Here is a 14,215-nt window from a genome sequence, read left to right as displayed (position 1 = left end):
ACACACACACACACACACACACACACACAGACTTACGGGGATGCCTTGCGGCCCTGTTGGTCCTGGAATTCCAGGATCACCCTTTTCACCCTGTAGTTGTGACAGAAACCATCACCTGTACATGCCGCCTGATCTTAAACTCGATGCATCTTTTAGAATAAAAAAAAAAGTTACTCACTGTCTCTCCCTTTGGTCCTGCTGGCCCTGGCACACCTGCAGGTCCTACTAGACCCTTTAAAACATGTTAAGGAAAGTAAATAGTAGGATCTACAAACAGAATAGTCAGGATCATCAAATGCCTCAAATCAGTAAATCAACAAGCTTTCTGGTACAATGTATCTTGGAGCATTTAAACCAGTTCTTCACAAATCTGAGATAACAGAACATTTCTACAAGGTAATTTTCTGCTGGTACTTGTAGCATATACCAAGCTTGTTGAACTACTGTCCAAACTGTATTAAACGAGGGAAAATGAATAAAATGTCAAGGTTGCAGCCTTCTGTCTAAGTATGAATCAAGATTGGAGAGGAAGATCTTGCATCTTAGGCATATCCAGCATGTGCACCCCTGTCTGTAATGCAGCTGTCCACGTGTACTACATGATATTTAAACATGCAGCACAGGTATCTCTGCATGCTTATTTGCATACTTTCCAGCAATGGCAGCTTTGCAGCCTGACGTTGGTACTAGGAGGGCCAGGAAGCAGGAAACTGTTAAGGTATGATCAGAGTTGGAGTACTGACACTATAATGGCATTCTATACGAGCTGGCAAGTTGTTTTGTTGGCAATCGCTTACAAGACACTGAATAGTTTGGAATAGTTAAGACGATCTGGAAAACAACTTGCCATAACACATAAACAGCTTCAAATTCCAAGATCTCTCAGGTGCTTGTGGTGGCTGGGCCTGTATGAGATGTGGTTATATCTCATAACCGTATGGATTTATGGTTTAAATTTTCAGGTTACTGATACTTAGAAAAGTAGTTGAGGGAGTTTAATTAAAATAGGGAAAAAATAATTGAAATTTCTTCATACCTAATCAGCTTAGCAGGAGTCATTGATGAGTTTCCCTTTTTACAAGAAACAAACTGAATAACAAGTTTTTATTTCTTTTTATAATGGTAATACAGTTAAAGAGCTTACCTCCTACAGATAATTTACTTTGAAAGCAATTTGAACATCTATTGCCTAAATTAGTTTCATTTGTATGTCCATCTTTATGCACAGGCTAATTTCTTTTGTCAACTCTGGAAACTTACACAACTGCCTGTAGACAAGCCATTATTCAAATCTTTTTTTGAATAAAAAAAACCAGAGTGAAAACAGAGGTTATGAGATTTGATGGACAGTAATTGATAAGGAAATATACATATTTCTATTCTAGCTTGATTTTCTATTCTAGGAAAGCAGGCAGACATGTTGAACATAAAAACTTGCAAACTAAAAGGAAGGAAACCAGGAATCTGTAATAAGCCTGTTTTGAATTGGGTGAAGTTGGCTTAAAATTTTAAGGGTTTATTGCTGATTGTGTAAAGAATTAAAATGCAAACGAACACAAAGAATATTGATATGTTTTTGGAAAATTGTGATGAACATACTAAGATGGTGAGTCATTGTAACTAAACAGTTCTAGGTAATTTGTGTTGGTAATACTCAAAACAGATGGATGATTGTCAATGATCAGTTTTGTCATTGACAAGTAATAATCAGGTAGCAGACTTTCACCCGGGGTACCAGAAGCTCAACAGCAGACTAAGTTGTTTGGCAGAGAAGATTTGCAAGTTTTCATGGTCACAATGCACACACTCAATTCTGCTGCTGTACATGTACACCACCATTTAAGGGGAAATTTACTATCAACACAAAGTACGAAGAAAACTTTTTAGTTATAGTAACTCGCTATCTAACTATGTTGGTGGAAATAAATAATTGATCCCCTACTTTGTACATTTGTAACTTACATAGAAATGGACAGCCTCTAATTATGATGGTAGTTTCATTTTAATGGAGAGAGACCGAATATTAACCAAAAATGCAGAAGAAAACACATTACATCAAAATTATAAAATGATTTGATTTGAATTCTGACTCCAATAAATCATTCATTCTCTTTTGATCTTAACTCTTTATGTGTAGAAACCACACCTGTCCACAGAATCAACCTCTCCACCATGATGGGCAAAACCAAAGCTCTCAAAGGACGTCAGGGAAAAGACAAAAGCTGGAATTAGCTACAGTGCTAACCACCGTGCCACCGTGCTGCCCTTGGTTTGGTGCTATTTATATAGCACCAAATCACAACAACACTCGACTCAGCATGCTTAATAATGCAAGACCCTACACAGAGTCACCCCAACCATCAGATGACACCCTGTGAACAAGCATTTTGGCAACAGTGGGAAGGAAAAACTCCCTTTCAAGAGGAAGAAACCGACAACCGACTTGCTCACCTGGAAAGGGCTGGGAAACCTGTGAGAATCATGTTCTTTGATTTCTCCAGTGCTTTGAACACCACTCCTGCCCTGACCACACTCGCAGAGACTAGCTGGAGTATACAGGTGTGGACCATCATCTCACTACATGGATCCTGAACTATCTCACCAGCGTCCATCAGTACGTAGGATTTCAGACATGTGTGTCTGTACAGGCACCCCAATACAGCACAGATGTCTCTTAAAACTCGGTCAATTACTTCCAGCAAGAATTCTCTGATGACTGAGAGTAAAGAGAACTGATGGGGACTGTTTTGGCTGATGCAGCAAAACTGTCTATTCAACACTGGGAAAACCACCTCCAGTTTGTGCTGGAGATGGGCCTTCGCAGGCAGAAACATCTTACACCTATAGCAATGAACATCCAGGGAATTAAGATTGAGACAGTGGACTCTTATGAGTACTTGGGTGTTGACCTGACCAATAAACTGACAAAGTAGACTGTATCTGAAGACTCCAGTCTTTTGGATTGCAAGGGAACTCCCGAAGACCTTCTGTAACTCTGTGGTGGCATCTGCCATATTTTATGGTCATGTGGTCTGCAGGGAGATTAACATCCAATCACAGCACTATCTATCATTAGTCATATATATCTAGCTACATATATAGGTTTATTGTTTATTGTCTTAATAAAAGAGACTGTTCATTTATTTGTGTGAGCAAAATTAGAAATTCAGCAGGGGATCAAATAATTACTTCCCATATATCACCATATAGATAATACGTTCTCAGTGCCACTGTATCCTCCAAACCCAACTCTGTGCACTCCTGTCCTCACAGAGTTTCTTTAGAATGAAAAATATTAAGACAAGCATGGGTAGCAACAAAGCAAGCATACAGTATACAACAAGCAGGCATTAAGGACATCAAGCAGGCAATAGTTGGGAGTAGAAGGGAGGAAGAAGAGGAGAAAGAGAAAGGGATTGGAATGTGACTTGCACCACTCACCACTGCACCTGGTCTGCCGTCTAACCCATGAGCCCCCTGTATAGTGTTGTACACAGTTAGAGAGCAGAGATGATGAGGGGACGAGGTGGTAGGTAGATGGGGAGGGTAGTCAGAGTTGGATGGGGAGATGGGGGAAGGAGGCGTGAGTGAAGCAGCGACTCAAGTGACTTCAAAAACATATTCAGATGATCACAACAGATGAGCGATGAAAGTGATGAAGCGGAAGAGTGAGTGATTTGGTCATAGTGGGTGATGGCATCATGTTTTTCTTCGCAGTGATGGCTGTTCTAAATTTCACTGTGATTATATCAAAGGCATATTTTACCATTTTAAAAATAAAATTTACTTCTATACTGACATGAGCACTGGCTATAAATGAAACTTATTGAGTGTGACATAAACCATAAATTCTTTGTAAAGCCAAAGATTTACAGCAACATGGTCCATTTTAGAAAGATTATAATAAAAAATTAAATTTAATTCAATTATATTATATTCATTAAAGCTGTGATGCCACTTGGCTCAAGGCATTTACACTGCAACATAAAGACACTGCAAAGTTAGAAAGGAGAACACTCAGCCAGTGTTGAAGCAGAGCTTTACACACAGTCATAAATTGTTGTTAGATTCACACATCTCTTCTGCTTATCTGTGTGTGTGTGTGTGTGTGTGTGTGTGTGTGTGTGTGTGTGTGTGTCCTAATATAGAACAATTTCAACCAAAAATGTACAATCTGGATTCATCAGTCCATGAAACCTTTTACTATTGATACATACAGACTCCAGCTATTTCCTCCTGTTTAAGGATGGTTTCTTGTCAACCACCTTTCCACCAAGAACATTTTTGATGACACAATAGTAAAAAGTGGGTCAGCTGAAGGGCCTCATATATTTTTCAGGTCCTGTTTGTGAATTTTCTCCTATTTAACTCTTGGAAATCTTGGAGTCGATGTTAATCAGGATATGTCCTCACCACACTTTAAACAAAAAGTGGAATAAAACATCTAGAATTATATATAGGAAAGCATATAGAGGCTACAATGAAGCATGTAAATGAATCCATAGAAATGTAGAATGAAGTACAGTATGTGGATGAGTAAATCATAGTAATGAATGATTCAACCTTTGCCCTAGTTTATCTGTGTTAAAGGTCACAGAGAAAGAGAACGCATGATGGGATTCATGTAAGAGGTAAGAGGAGAAGGAGAGAAAAAAGATTGTAACTGTCAAACACGGAACCATCATTTATAAGTGGTTTTACTGATTGTTAATTAGTTGTAAATATGTTTAAGTTAACCAGTATAATGAATCAGAAAATAGAATAACAATGATTCAGGCCTCACTGAGATGATGTTACAATGAATGTTCATGTGAAAATGTGCTAAACACAAATCTAACTGAAGTAGAAATACATAAGCTAAATGAAACAAAGTGAATTGTATTGATATGTGACTGAGTGTGTAAATGCATTTTCTATGTTAAGAATGACAGGTGAAAGATGAAAATGTAATGAAGTGGTTTGAAGTAGGTGATTCAAGATGGCGCCGAGTATGGCAGCCTTGTCGCGAGCTCCCCCAAGCAACAGCTTTTTTCTGTGTTTAATTTTACTTTTCCTTCATTTTTTCGCGAGTAGCACATGTCTCCTTGTGTACGACCGACAAACCTTACTGGACATAAAAGACTGTCTTTCTTATAACTTTCCGGAGTTCAAGTTTTGCAACACGGACGCTCCGTTTGCAGACCCCCCATCCATCTCACCTGAGACGCCTTTGTTCTCTGGCCCTGGAGGCCGCAAACGCCGACGCAGAGGGAGAAGATCTGGCGTTCTGGTTCGACTGAGACGGCGCACTAACAGACCACCGTTACCCAGTTTATTACTGGCTAATGTGCAGTCTCTGGAGAACAAGCTGTGCGAGCTTCGGGCACGGATCTCATTCCAGCGAGAGATGCGGGACTGCTGCGTGATCTGCCTCACAGAAACCTGGCTATCGGACAAAGTACCGGACTCCGCAATACAACTACCGGGGTTCTCCGTGCATCGCGCGGACAGGTCACAGGATCTTACTGGGGAAAGCAGACGTGGTGGTGTGTGTTTCATGATCAACAACAGCTGGTGTGATTATGCGAACGTGCACCCGGTCAAATCCTTCTGCTCACCGGACCTGGAGTACCTGATGATTAAGTGCCGGCCATTCTGGCTACCGAGGGAATTTACAGCAGTGATTATTACGGCTGTTTACATTCCCCCACAAGCCGACACTGACCGAGCACTCAGGGAACTGTACAGCGCGATAAGCAGCGAGGAAACCGCACACCCAGAGGCAGCGTTTATCACAGCCGGAGACTTTAATAAGGGAAACCTGAAGAAAGTCTCACCCAAACTCCACCAACACATCCACTTTAACACTCGTGGAGATCGGCTACTCGACCACTGCTACACCTCTTTCCGGGATGCGTACAAAGCCCTCCCCCGCGCCCCATTCGGCCAATCAGATCACCGCTCCATCCTGCTCCTGCCCGCCTACAGGCAGAAGCTGAAACAGGAAGCTCCAACCCGGAGGGCGGTGCACTGTTGGACAGACCAATCGGAGTCTGCGCTGCGGGACTGTTTTGATCACGCGGACTGGGAAATGTTTCACGTGGCTGCTAGGGACATTGATGAATACACAGACTCAGTCTGCGGATTTATCAGGAAATGTGTGGAAGATGTCGTCCCATCCAGAACAGTTAAATCCTTCCCAAATCAAAAACCCTGGATTAACGGAGATGTTCGCGTGGCACAGAGCACCGCCTTTGCCTCCGCGAACACATCGGACTACAAACACGCACATTACCAACTCCGGAAGACGATCAAAGCAGCCAAACGTGAGTACAGGGACAGGGTGGAGCAACAGTTTGACAACCCTCAGAGTATGTGGCAGGGACTAAACACGATCACAGACTTTAGAGGGAAAACCAGCACACCGCAGACCACGGCCTCTCTGTGTGAGGATCTAAACGTATTCTACGCTAGATTCGACACAGCGAACACCATGAGACCGGACAGTGTGCGCACCGCGGATGACGTCAGGGCGCACACTGTGTCTGAGGAGGATGTGCGGAGGTGCTTCAGGAAGGTGAACGCACGCAAAGCTACTGGTCCGGGCGGGATTCCCGGCCGCGTCCTCAAGTCATGCGCGGCTCAGCTGGCTGGAGTGTTCACGCACATCTTCAACCTTTCCCTCTCTCTGTCTGTAGTCCCAGCCTGCTTCAAAATGGCCACCATCGTCCCTGTACCCAAATCCTCCACCATCTCCTCATTGAACGACTGGCGACCTGTAGCCCTGACCCCCATCGTAAGCAAATGCTTCGAGAAGCTGGTCAGGGACTTCATCTGCTCTGCACTACCCGACTCACTGGACCCTCTACAGTTCGCATACCGCCACAACAGGTCCACTGATGATGCCATAGCCCTGACACTACACACTGCCCTGTCACACCTGGAGAAGAGAGACACGTATGTGAGAATGCTGTTTGTAGATTACAGCTCAGCATTCAATACCATCGTTCCCTCGAAGCTGGACAGGAAACTGCAGGATCTAGGACTGAGCAGCTCCCTCTGCAGCTGGATCCTTAGCTTCCTGTCTGACAGACGCCAAGTGGTCAGACTGGGCAGCATCACCTCATCCCCCGTCACACTGAACACTGGTGCTCCACAGGGGTGTGTACTGAGCCCTCTCCTGTACTCACTCTACACCTACGACTGCACAGCCACTAACAACTCCAACATCATTGTGAAGTTTGCGGACGACACTACAGTGGTGGGTCTTATCACCAACAGTGATGAGACAGCTTACAGGGAGGAGGTCAGCGCCCTGACCCACTGGTGTCAAGACAACCATCTCACCCTCAACGTCGCAAAGACAAAGGAGTTGATAGTGGACTTCCGGAGGTGCAGAGAAGTACACACCCCCATCACCATCAACGGCGCTGCTGTGGAGAGAGTGAGCAGCTTCCGGTTCCTTGGAGTACATCTGGCTGAGGATCTTACGTGGTCAGTACACACAAACAAAACAGTGAAGAAGGCGCAGCAGCGCCTCTTCTTTCTCAGGAGACTGAAAAGATTCGGCATGAGCCCCCGCATCCTCAGGACCTTCTATCACTGTGCCATTGAGAGCATCCTCACTGGATGCATCACCACCTGGTATGGCAACAGCACCGCCTACAACTGCAAAGCTCTCCAGAGAGTAGTGCGGTGCTCTGAACGGATAATTGGAGGTGAGCTTCCCTCCCTCCAAGACATCTACAGGAAGCGGTGCCTGAGGAAAGCGGGGAGGATCATCAAGGACTCCAGTCACCCCAGCCATAAACTGTTCAGACTGCTTCCATCAGGAAGGAGGTTCTGCAGCATCTGGTCCCGTACCAGCAGACTGAGAGACAGCTTCTTCCACCAGGCCATCAGACTGTTGAACACGTCATAGACACCTCAGCTTCACTACTGGAACTTTAACATTATGCACTCCATACTGTACAGTAATGCCACTGTTTTGCACATGTCTCACTCTGTATATTTTATTTTATTTATTTTATATATTTTATTTATTGTTTACTCTATTTAATTTGTAAAATATGTGTACACACACACACACACACACACACACACACACACACACACGTAGAAAATATTTAGTATACACATCCAGAAATGCATACACTATTATATATTGTACATATATTTATTCGTTTCAGATGTAGCCATTCTTGTATTTTGCTTGTTTACATTATTGTATTTTGCACAACTCTGTTGCTTGTGAAGCTCGCACACAAGAATTTCACTCACATGTGCTGTACCAATGTACCTGCACATGTGATGTGACAATAAAAGTGATTTGATTTGATTTGATTTGATTTAAAGTTGAAAGTTTAAATGTTGTAAGTCCGATAGAGAGAGCATGATAACGTGTGGGTGGACATTGGGCGATTAGACGTTAATAATGTCATTGGATGTCCCCGGGGGTGAGGTTAGATGTCACTTCAGATGTGATGTCCAGTGGGCGAATGGGGAGAAAGGGTGAGCAGTTTAAAAATGAGGGGCGATTTGGGGTTCTTCCCTTTTGTCTTCTATGAGATGAGAAGTTCACACAGTGGAAAGCCACAGCCTGAACTGTGAACATGCAAACTGGTTTTGTACTTTTTGGCTTTTCATCTGCTCAATTTTGCTGTGATGGTTCATTCAGAAGGAGTTTGGTTCATCTTACTCCCCCTGAATCCCCAGCTGCTTTCCTGTAGGGTGATTACCATCAACTCAGAACATGGGGATAAGTGGATCTTTAGGTTGTGCTCATCCTTTCTCCAAGCTCTCCCCACCAAAGATAAGAACAAAATCAGCATTAGCTCAGACCAGGTTAATTAGATACGTATAGTTTACATATAGTTCAAGTGTTTTATGATTATTACTATTTGCCTTTGCTTTTGCTTTCTGGCAATTAAAGTCTAAATTGTGGACCTTCACTTTTTAACTCTTTGTTAGACAGTAAAGGTAAAAGTCTGAGTACTGATTTTGATCAGTGCAAATAGCTTTTACAGTTTACCCTAGCCTGTTAAAATAATCTTCCCTTGGGCCCTTTCCTCAGAAATTACAAGTGCCATGATCAATAGGGGAGCTACCGTAAACCAATGGGACTGACAGTATTTGATCTGCAAGGCTACTCAGTTTTCTTCTTATCTGGGTTAGCAGTTGACCTCTGCATACCTATTGGGTAAGACTCATAGGACCAAGAGCTGAAACAGACTTCCTGTATAGGGGTTGGGGGCCCATGCAGATCAAGAGTATAACAGAGAGCTATCAGGAAAAAAGGTTTTTCCTCTAGTTTGCGTCACCACGTAGTGACGCAGCTATCACTTTGTAAAGCGATAGTAAAGCGCTATATAAATACAGGCCATTTACCATTTACCATTTATTTAGTCAGGTGGATTATGTAACGCAATACCCAGAAGCAGTGCCGCTGCGCAGGCGCTGTTGCAGATCATCTCCCATGTTGGCATCCCGAAAGAGATATTGACTGACCAGGGCTGATCGTTCATGTCTCGCACCCTGAATGTCTACCACCCTCAGACTGAAGGAGTGGTGGAGCGGCTGAATAAGACTTTAAAGTCCGTGACTCGGAAGCTCATTCACGAGGATGAACATAATTGAGATCGCTGGTTAGACCCTCTGTTGTTTGCAGTGTGGGAGGTGCCCCAGGCTTCCACCAAGGGATTTTCAGGAAGCTGCAAGGGGTGCTCAACCTTATTAGAGAAAACTGGAGGAAGGTCTGAGTCCAATGAAAAATGAGATTCAGTACGTTCTGGATTTGTGAGCAAAACACACTTTTGGGAGGTTGTCATGGGAGAATTTGCGTGATGTTAACATCTGTACAACAGAGGGGCTAGAATCAGGCAATTTTAACAGGGAGATAAAGTGCTTGTATTGCTTCCCTTCTCCAGCTCAAAATTACTTGCCAAGTAGCAAGGGCCCTTGGTGGTCCCACGGCGAGTGGGGGATGTCGACTATGAAGTGATATGGTCGGACAATGGAGGGTCCATGCATATCACCTCAACCTCTTCAAAGCATGGAGAGAGACTGCAGCCGCTTCTCTGGTGAGCCTGGTGACAGAGACGAGCTGGGGCCAGAGGTACCAAATGCCACCATTCCTGCCTCCCTCCATTGTGATAACCATGTCGCACAGACCTAGAGAGCGGATGTTGGCGGATTGTTGCAGATGTGTTCTCCCCCCCACTCGGCCATATGAGTCTCATCGAGCACCATTTTCATACACAACCTGGCATGATGGCACGTTCACTGCCATACAGGCTACCTGAACATAAAAGTCAAATTGTTCAGAGGTATTTGGCTGAGATGCTGTGGATGGGAGTAACAGAAGAGTCAAACAGCGTGGTGTAGCCCTGTCGTTCTGGTCATGAAGAAGGATGGGTCTATCCCGTTCTGTGTGTGACTATTGCAAAGTGAGTGAGGTGTCACGCTTTGATGTTTACCCCATGCCCGTTTCAATGAGCTCCTGGTCTGGTTGGGCACGGCCCGCTTTTTCACAAAACTGGATTCAGCCAAGGGCTATTGGCAGATTCCCTTATCTGCAGAGTCCAAGGAAAAAACGGCCTTCTCCACTCCGCACGGTTTGTACCAGTTCGTCACCCTTCTGTTCGGTTTGTTTGGAGCCCAGGCCACCTTCCAGAGCCTCATGGACTGGGTGCTGTGGCTGCACGCTGTAATGCTGCCGCCTACTTGGATGATGTTATCATCCATAGTGACACCTAGTCGGAGCATGTGCAGCGGGTGACTGCAGTCCTGGAGTCCCTGAGGCAGGTGGGGCTCATGGCCAACCCAAAGAAGTGTGCAGTTGGACGGAGGGAGGTACAGTATCTAGGGTAGCACTTGGGGGAAGGAAGGTGTGTCCACAGATGGAAAAAAACAGCAGCAATTGCCAAGATCAAAAAGGAAGTGAGACAGTTCTTGGGGCTGACAGGGTACTACCACTGGTTCGTGCCTGGGTTTGCAGACCTGACCTTCCCCTTAATTGAGCTCACCCGAATGGGTGCTTCAGACCTGGTCCAGTGGACGGAGTCGTGGCAGGTGGAGTTTGTGCAGGTAAAAATGGCTATGTGGGGAGCAGCTGCTCACAGTCCTGACTCCCCCCCCCCCCCCCTTTATTCTCCAGACTGACGCCTCGATGGTCAACTCTCTTTGTTATTACCTGCTGGGGCGCTCATACACCCTCTGCTCAGACCACGCCCTGCTGCAATGGCTTCACCGTATGAAAGATGCCAACGCCCGGATCACCTGGTGGTATCTGGTTTTACAGCCCTTTAAACTTCAACTTGTCCTACTTCCTGTCTCTGGACAAGAAATTTAGCTGGTTTAATTTATCTGTTTCATATATGCTGTTGAACTGTAGGTGACCTGTGTAAAGTGACGTGTTTCTGCCTTACAGAAGAGTAGTAGTAAAAATGGGGGAGGACCCCTTATATGGAGGGTCAGTTTGTATCCTCACTACAACCCCACAATTGCCTCGTGCTGGCTGAATTCCTTCTTGCAAGAATAAAGCGCTCAAATGGAAACTGAGCAGTGTCACCTCTTTTATTTAATGCACTAAACTTCCATAACACTCCTTTTTGATTAGTACACAGAATTTATGAACATTTATGGTTTGAGTTGTTTTGGATGTGTCAATTGAATGGGTTGCTACTAAATCTGGTGGGAATTTCATGTCAATAGCACCTTTATATTCAATGCTTATTTCACGCGCTGTATTATAATGTCTCAGTTAAAGCCAAGGACCTCAGCAGGCTCCACTGAACTTCACTTAAACCAGTGTTGGTTGGTCTGACTAATACGCAGGTACATGTTTGATCCATATTTTTATCTTCTGTTTTTATTAACTGCATTTTGTCCTTGTTAAGTTAAAGCTGAAATAAAAATGTTCAGCTCTATCTGTTAAAATTCAAGCTTTAAGTAATACGCTTTTGTCTTCTACTGTTTTGTTAATATGGAAGTGCTGGACCGGGCCACACTGACTCAGTCCAGCCTCAGTTACTACACGATACTACGGAGACTCCTGGTACTGGTGCTCCTCTGAAAATGGCTTTTTCTTGTACTCACACACATATTCAAGGTGAACATACTCACAGTTGATTTAAGTAAGTATGATTAACCTATTTTAGAACTGAAAAGTCAGTTGTTAGACTCTGTTTGCTGAACCTGCTTTCTAGAATCAGACTCAAACACAGGCAACAACAACAAAAACTAACAGATCACTAACAGGAAGAGGAAAAAAGGACGATAAAGAGAAGAGAAATCTAAAATGAGACAACAGAAAACTAGCCTTAAAAATAAAACAAGAAGTAAACAGAAGATAATTAGCATCAAGACAAAAAGAGACAAGGAAAAACTAAATTAAGGCATTAAGGCAAAGACAGCAAAAATATTTAAATATAAGAAAAAACTGGTTCTAAAAATATAAAAAGTATTAAAATCATACCAGGACTTAAAGTTCAGCATTATCTCACTGTCTAAAAATAATCACTAGGATAAAAAAAGAAATAAGAGCTACAGCTTATTATTATCAGAGAAATAAAAGCAGGAATCCCAAATTCAACTTACAAAGCAAATCCTTGGGACCTTGATAGAGCCAATAATTTCACGATTAATGATAATGCAACAACATCTTGCTATCATGTGAAAAACTCAATTCCTCAATCTATAAGTGACTGAGAGCAACTGAAATGGTGTCGTCAGCCCTCTGAAGCCTTTGAACCTTTCTCTGGTGTTTTGCAACATGTTTTTAACATCTGTATTTTCTGTAACTCCTGAACCAGCAGGTAAATTGTAAGAATTTCAATGGTTCCTGAACGCAGTGACTCATTTCAGTGATATTAGGATGATTACAGTAATTCAAGGCATAGGGTCACAGCAGCCAAAAGTTGGTTGAGAGAAGAGAAAGTGAGTGTGACGACGTTTTTTTTATCTAACAGTTTGAGGGTTTTCTTTTAACTGTTTTTTGTTGTTTTCTGTGTTGCTTGCAGAGATTGTCGTGGCCAACCTGGCATTACTGTAATGACTGTAATGATATCACTGAAAAAGCACAGAGTTGAAGAAACCATTGAATTTTTTTGATTATGCCAGTGGTTCAAGAGTTTTGGTAGTTTGATGTAAAAGTTTGACCTAAAACTGATGATTATTTTAATGTGAGTGCAAACCAGTGTGAAAGAATAACAACCCAAAAATTCATTTTCAGATTATCCCATTACAAATCAACTCAAACATCATTTGCATCAATTTTCAATATGAGACAGCTAAGATGTATTTTGAATGTTGGTTATTATGAACAGACAGAATGTCCAGTGAACTTACAGGAAGTCCAAGATGGCCTCTGTCTCCCTTGTCGCCTTTCTGACCCGTTGCTCCCTTTTCTCCTCGGATTCCAATTCCTGGCTCTCCCTGAGTTAAAAGGTAAGAGATACAATACAATCCTTACACTTTCCTACATAAAATCAATGATATGATATGATATTGACAACATATAACTAGAGGCAAATTTAATAACCGTAGAAAGTGGGTAATATCATAGTTTGTTCTCACCTTAGGCCCCGATGGTCCTTGTGGTCCCTAGAGGAACAAAACAGTGAAATTTATTTCAATTCACTTTTATTTATATACTGCCACTCACAACAACAGTCATACTAAAGTGCTTCATATTGAAAGGTAATGACCCTCCAATAAAACAGAGAGAACAATCAAACGACCCCAATGGCGACAGTAGGAAGGAAAAGCTCCCTTTAAACAGGAAGAAACCTCTGGCAGAACCAGGCTCAGGGAGGAGCGGCCATCTTCTGCAATCGGTTAGGGAGTGAGTGGAGGACGGCAGGATAAAAGGACGAGATAAAAGTACATGGAGGACAAGAGTCAAAGCTTTAAAATAAGTAACGATTAAATTCAGAGTTATGTATAAAGACATGGTGAGTGAAATAAAGGTGAGTGAAGAAGAAACACCAAGTGCATCATGGGAAGTCCCCAGCAGCATAGACCTATCCAGAGTTTTCAGTCACATGACTGACTCACTACCCTGGCATGCAAAATATGGTCAGAAGTGGACAGTAGGTGGTGCTGTAGGAAAAGTATTTTTCTCGCCTATATCAAGCAACTACTCGAAAAACAAACATATGAAGAGAAACAATGAATTTTAGGGACTTGTGATCCATATTTTGCTCTGGCAGCTTTATGTAAATACCTAAAATACCTA

At 43.1% G+C, this 14,215-nt stretch overlaps 1 protein-coding gene across 1 annotated transcript in view; it reads right to left on the bottom strand.

Moving 5' to 3' along the window:
• The window catches only part of LOC309721056 (uncharacterized protein), a 63,185-nt gene that overhangs the window by 10,495 nt on the left and 38,475 nt on the right, over positions 1-14,215 (bottom strand). Inside the window, exons 29-33 of the mRNA XM_082558399.1 lie at positions 13,555-13,581; positions 13,327-13,413; positions 3,442-3,477; positions 179-232; positions 37-90 (exon numbers count right to left, since the gene is read on the bottom strand). Of these exons, the coding sequence (XP_082414525.1) occupies positions 37-90; positions 179-232; positions 3,442-3,477; positions 13,327-13,413; positions 13,555-13,581 (258 nt within the window). The remainder of the gene's footprint in view (positions 1-36; positions 91-178; positions 233-3,441; positions 3,478-13,326; positions 13,414-13,554; positions 13,582-14,215) is intronic.

This window comes from Aulonocara stuartgranti, assembly GCF_965226115.1.
Source record: "Aulonocara stuartgranti genome assembly, chromosome: 13".
Lineage (NCBI taxonomy): Eukaryota > Metazoa > Chordata > Actinopteri > Cichliformes > Cichlidae > Aulonocara > Aulonocara stuartgranti.
This window is presented reverse-complemented; position numbering and strand designations above follow the sequence as displayed.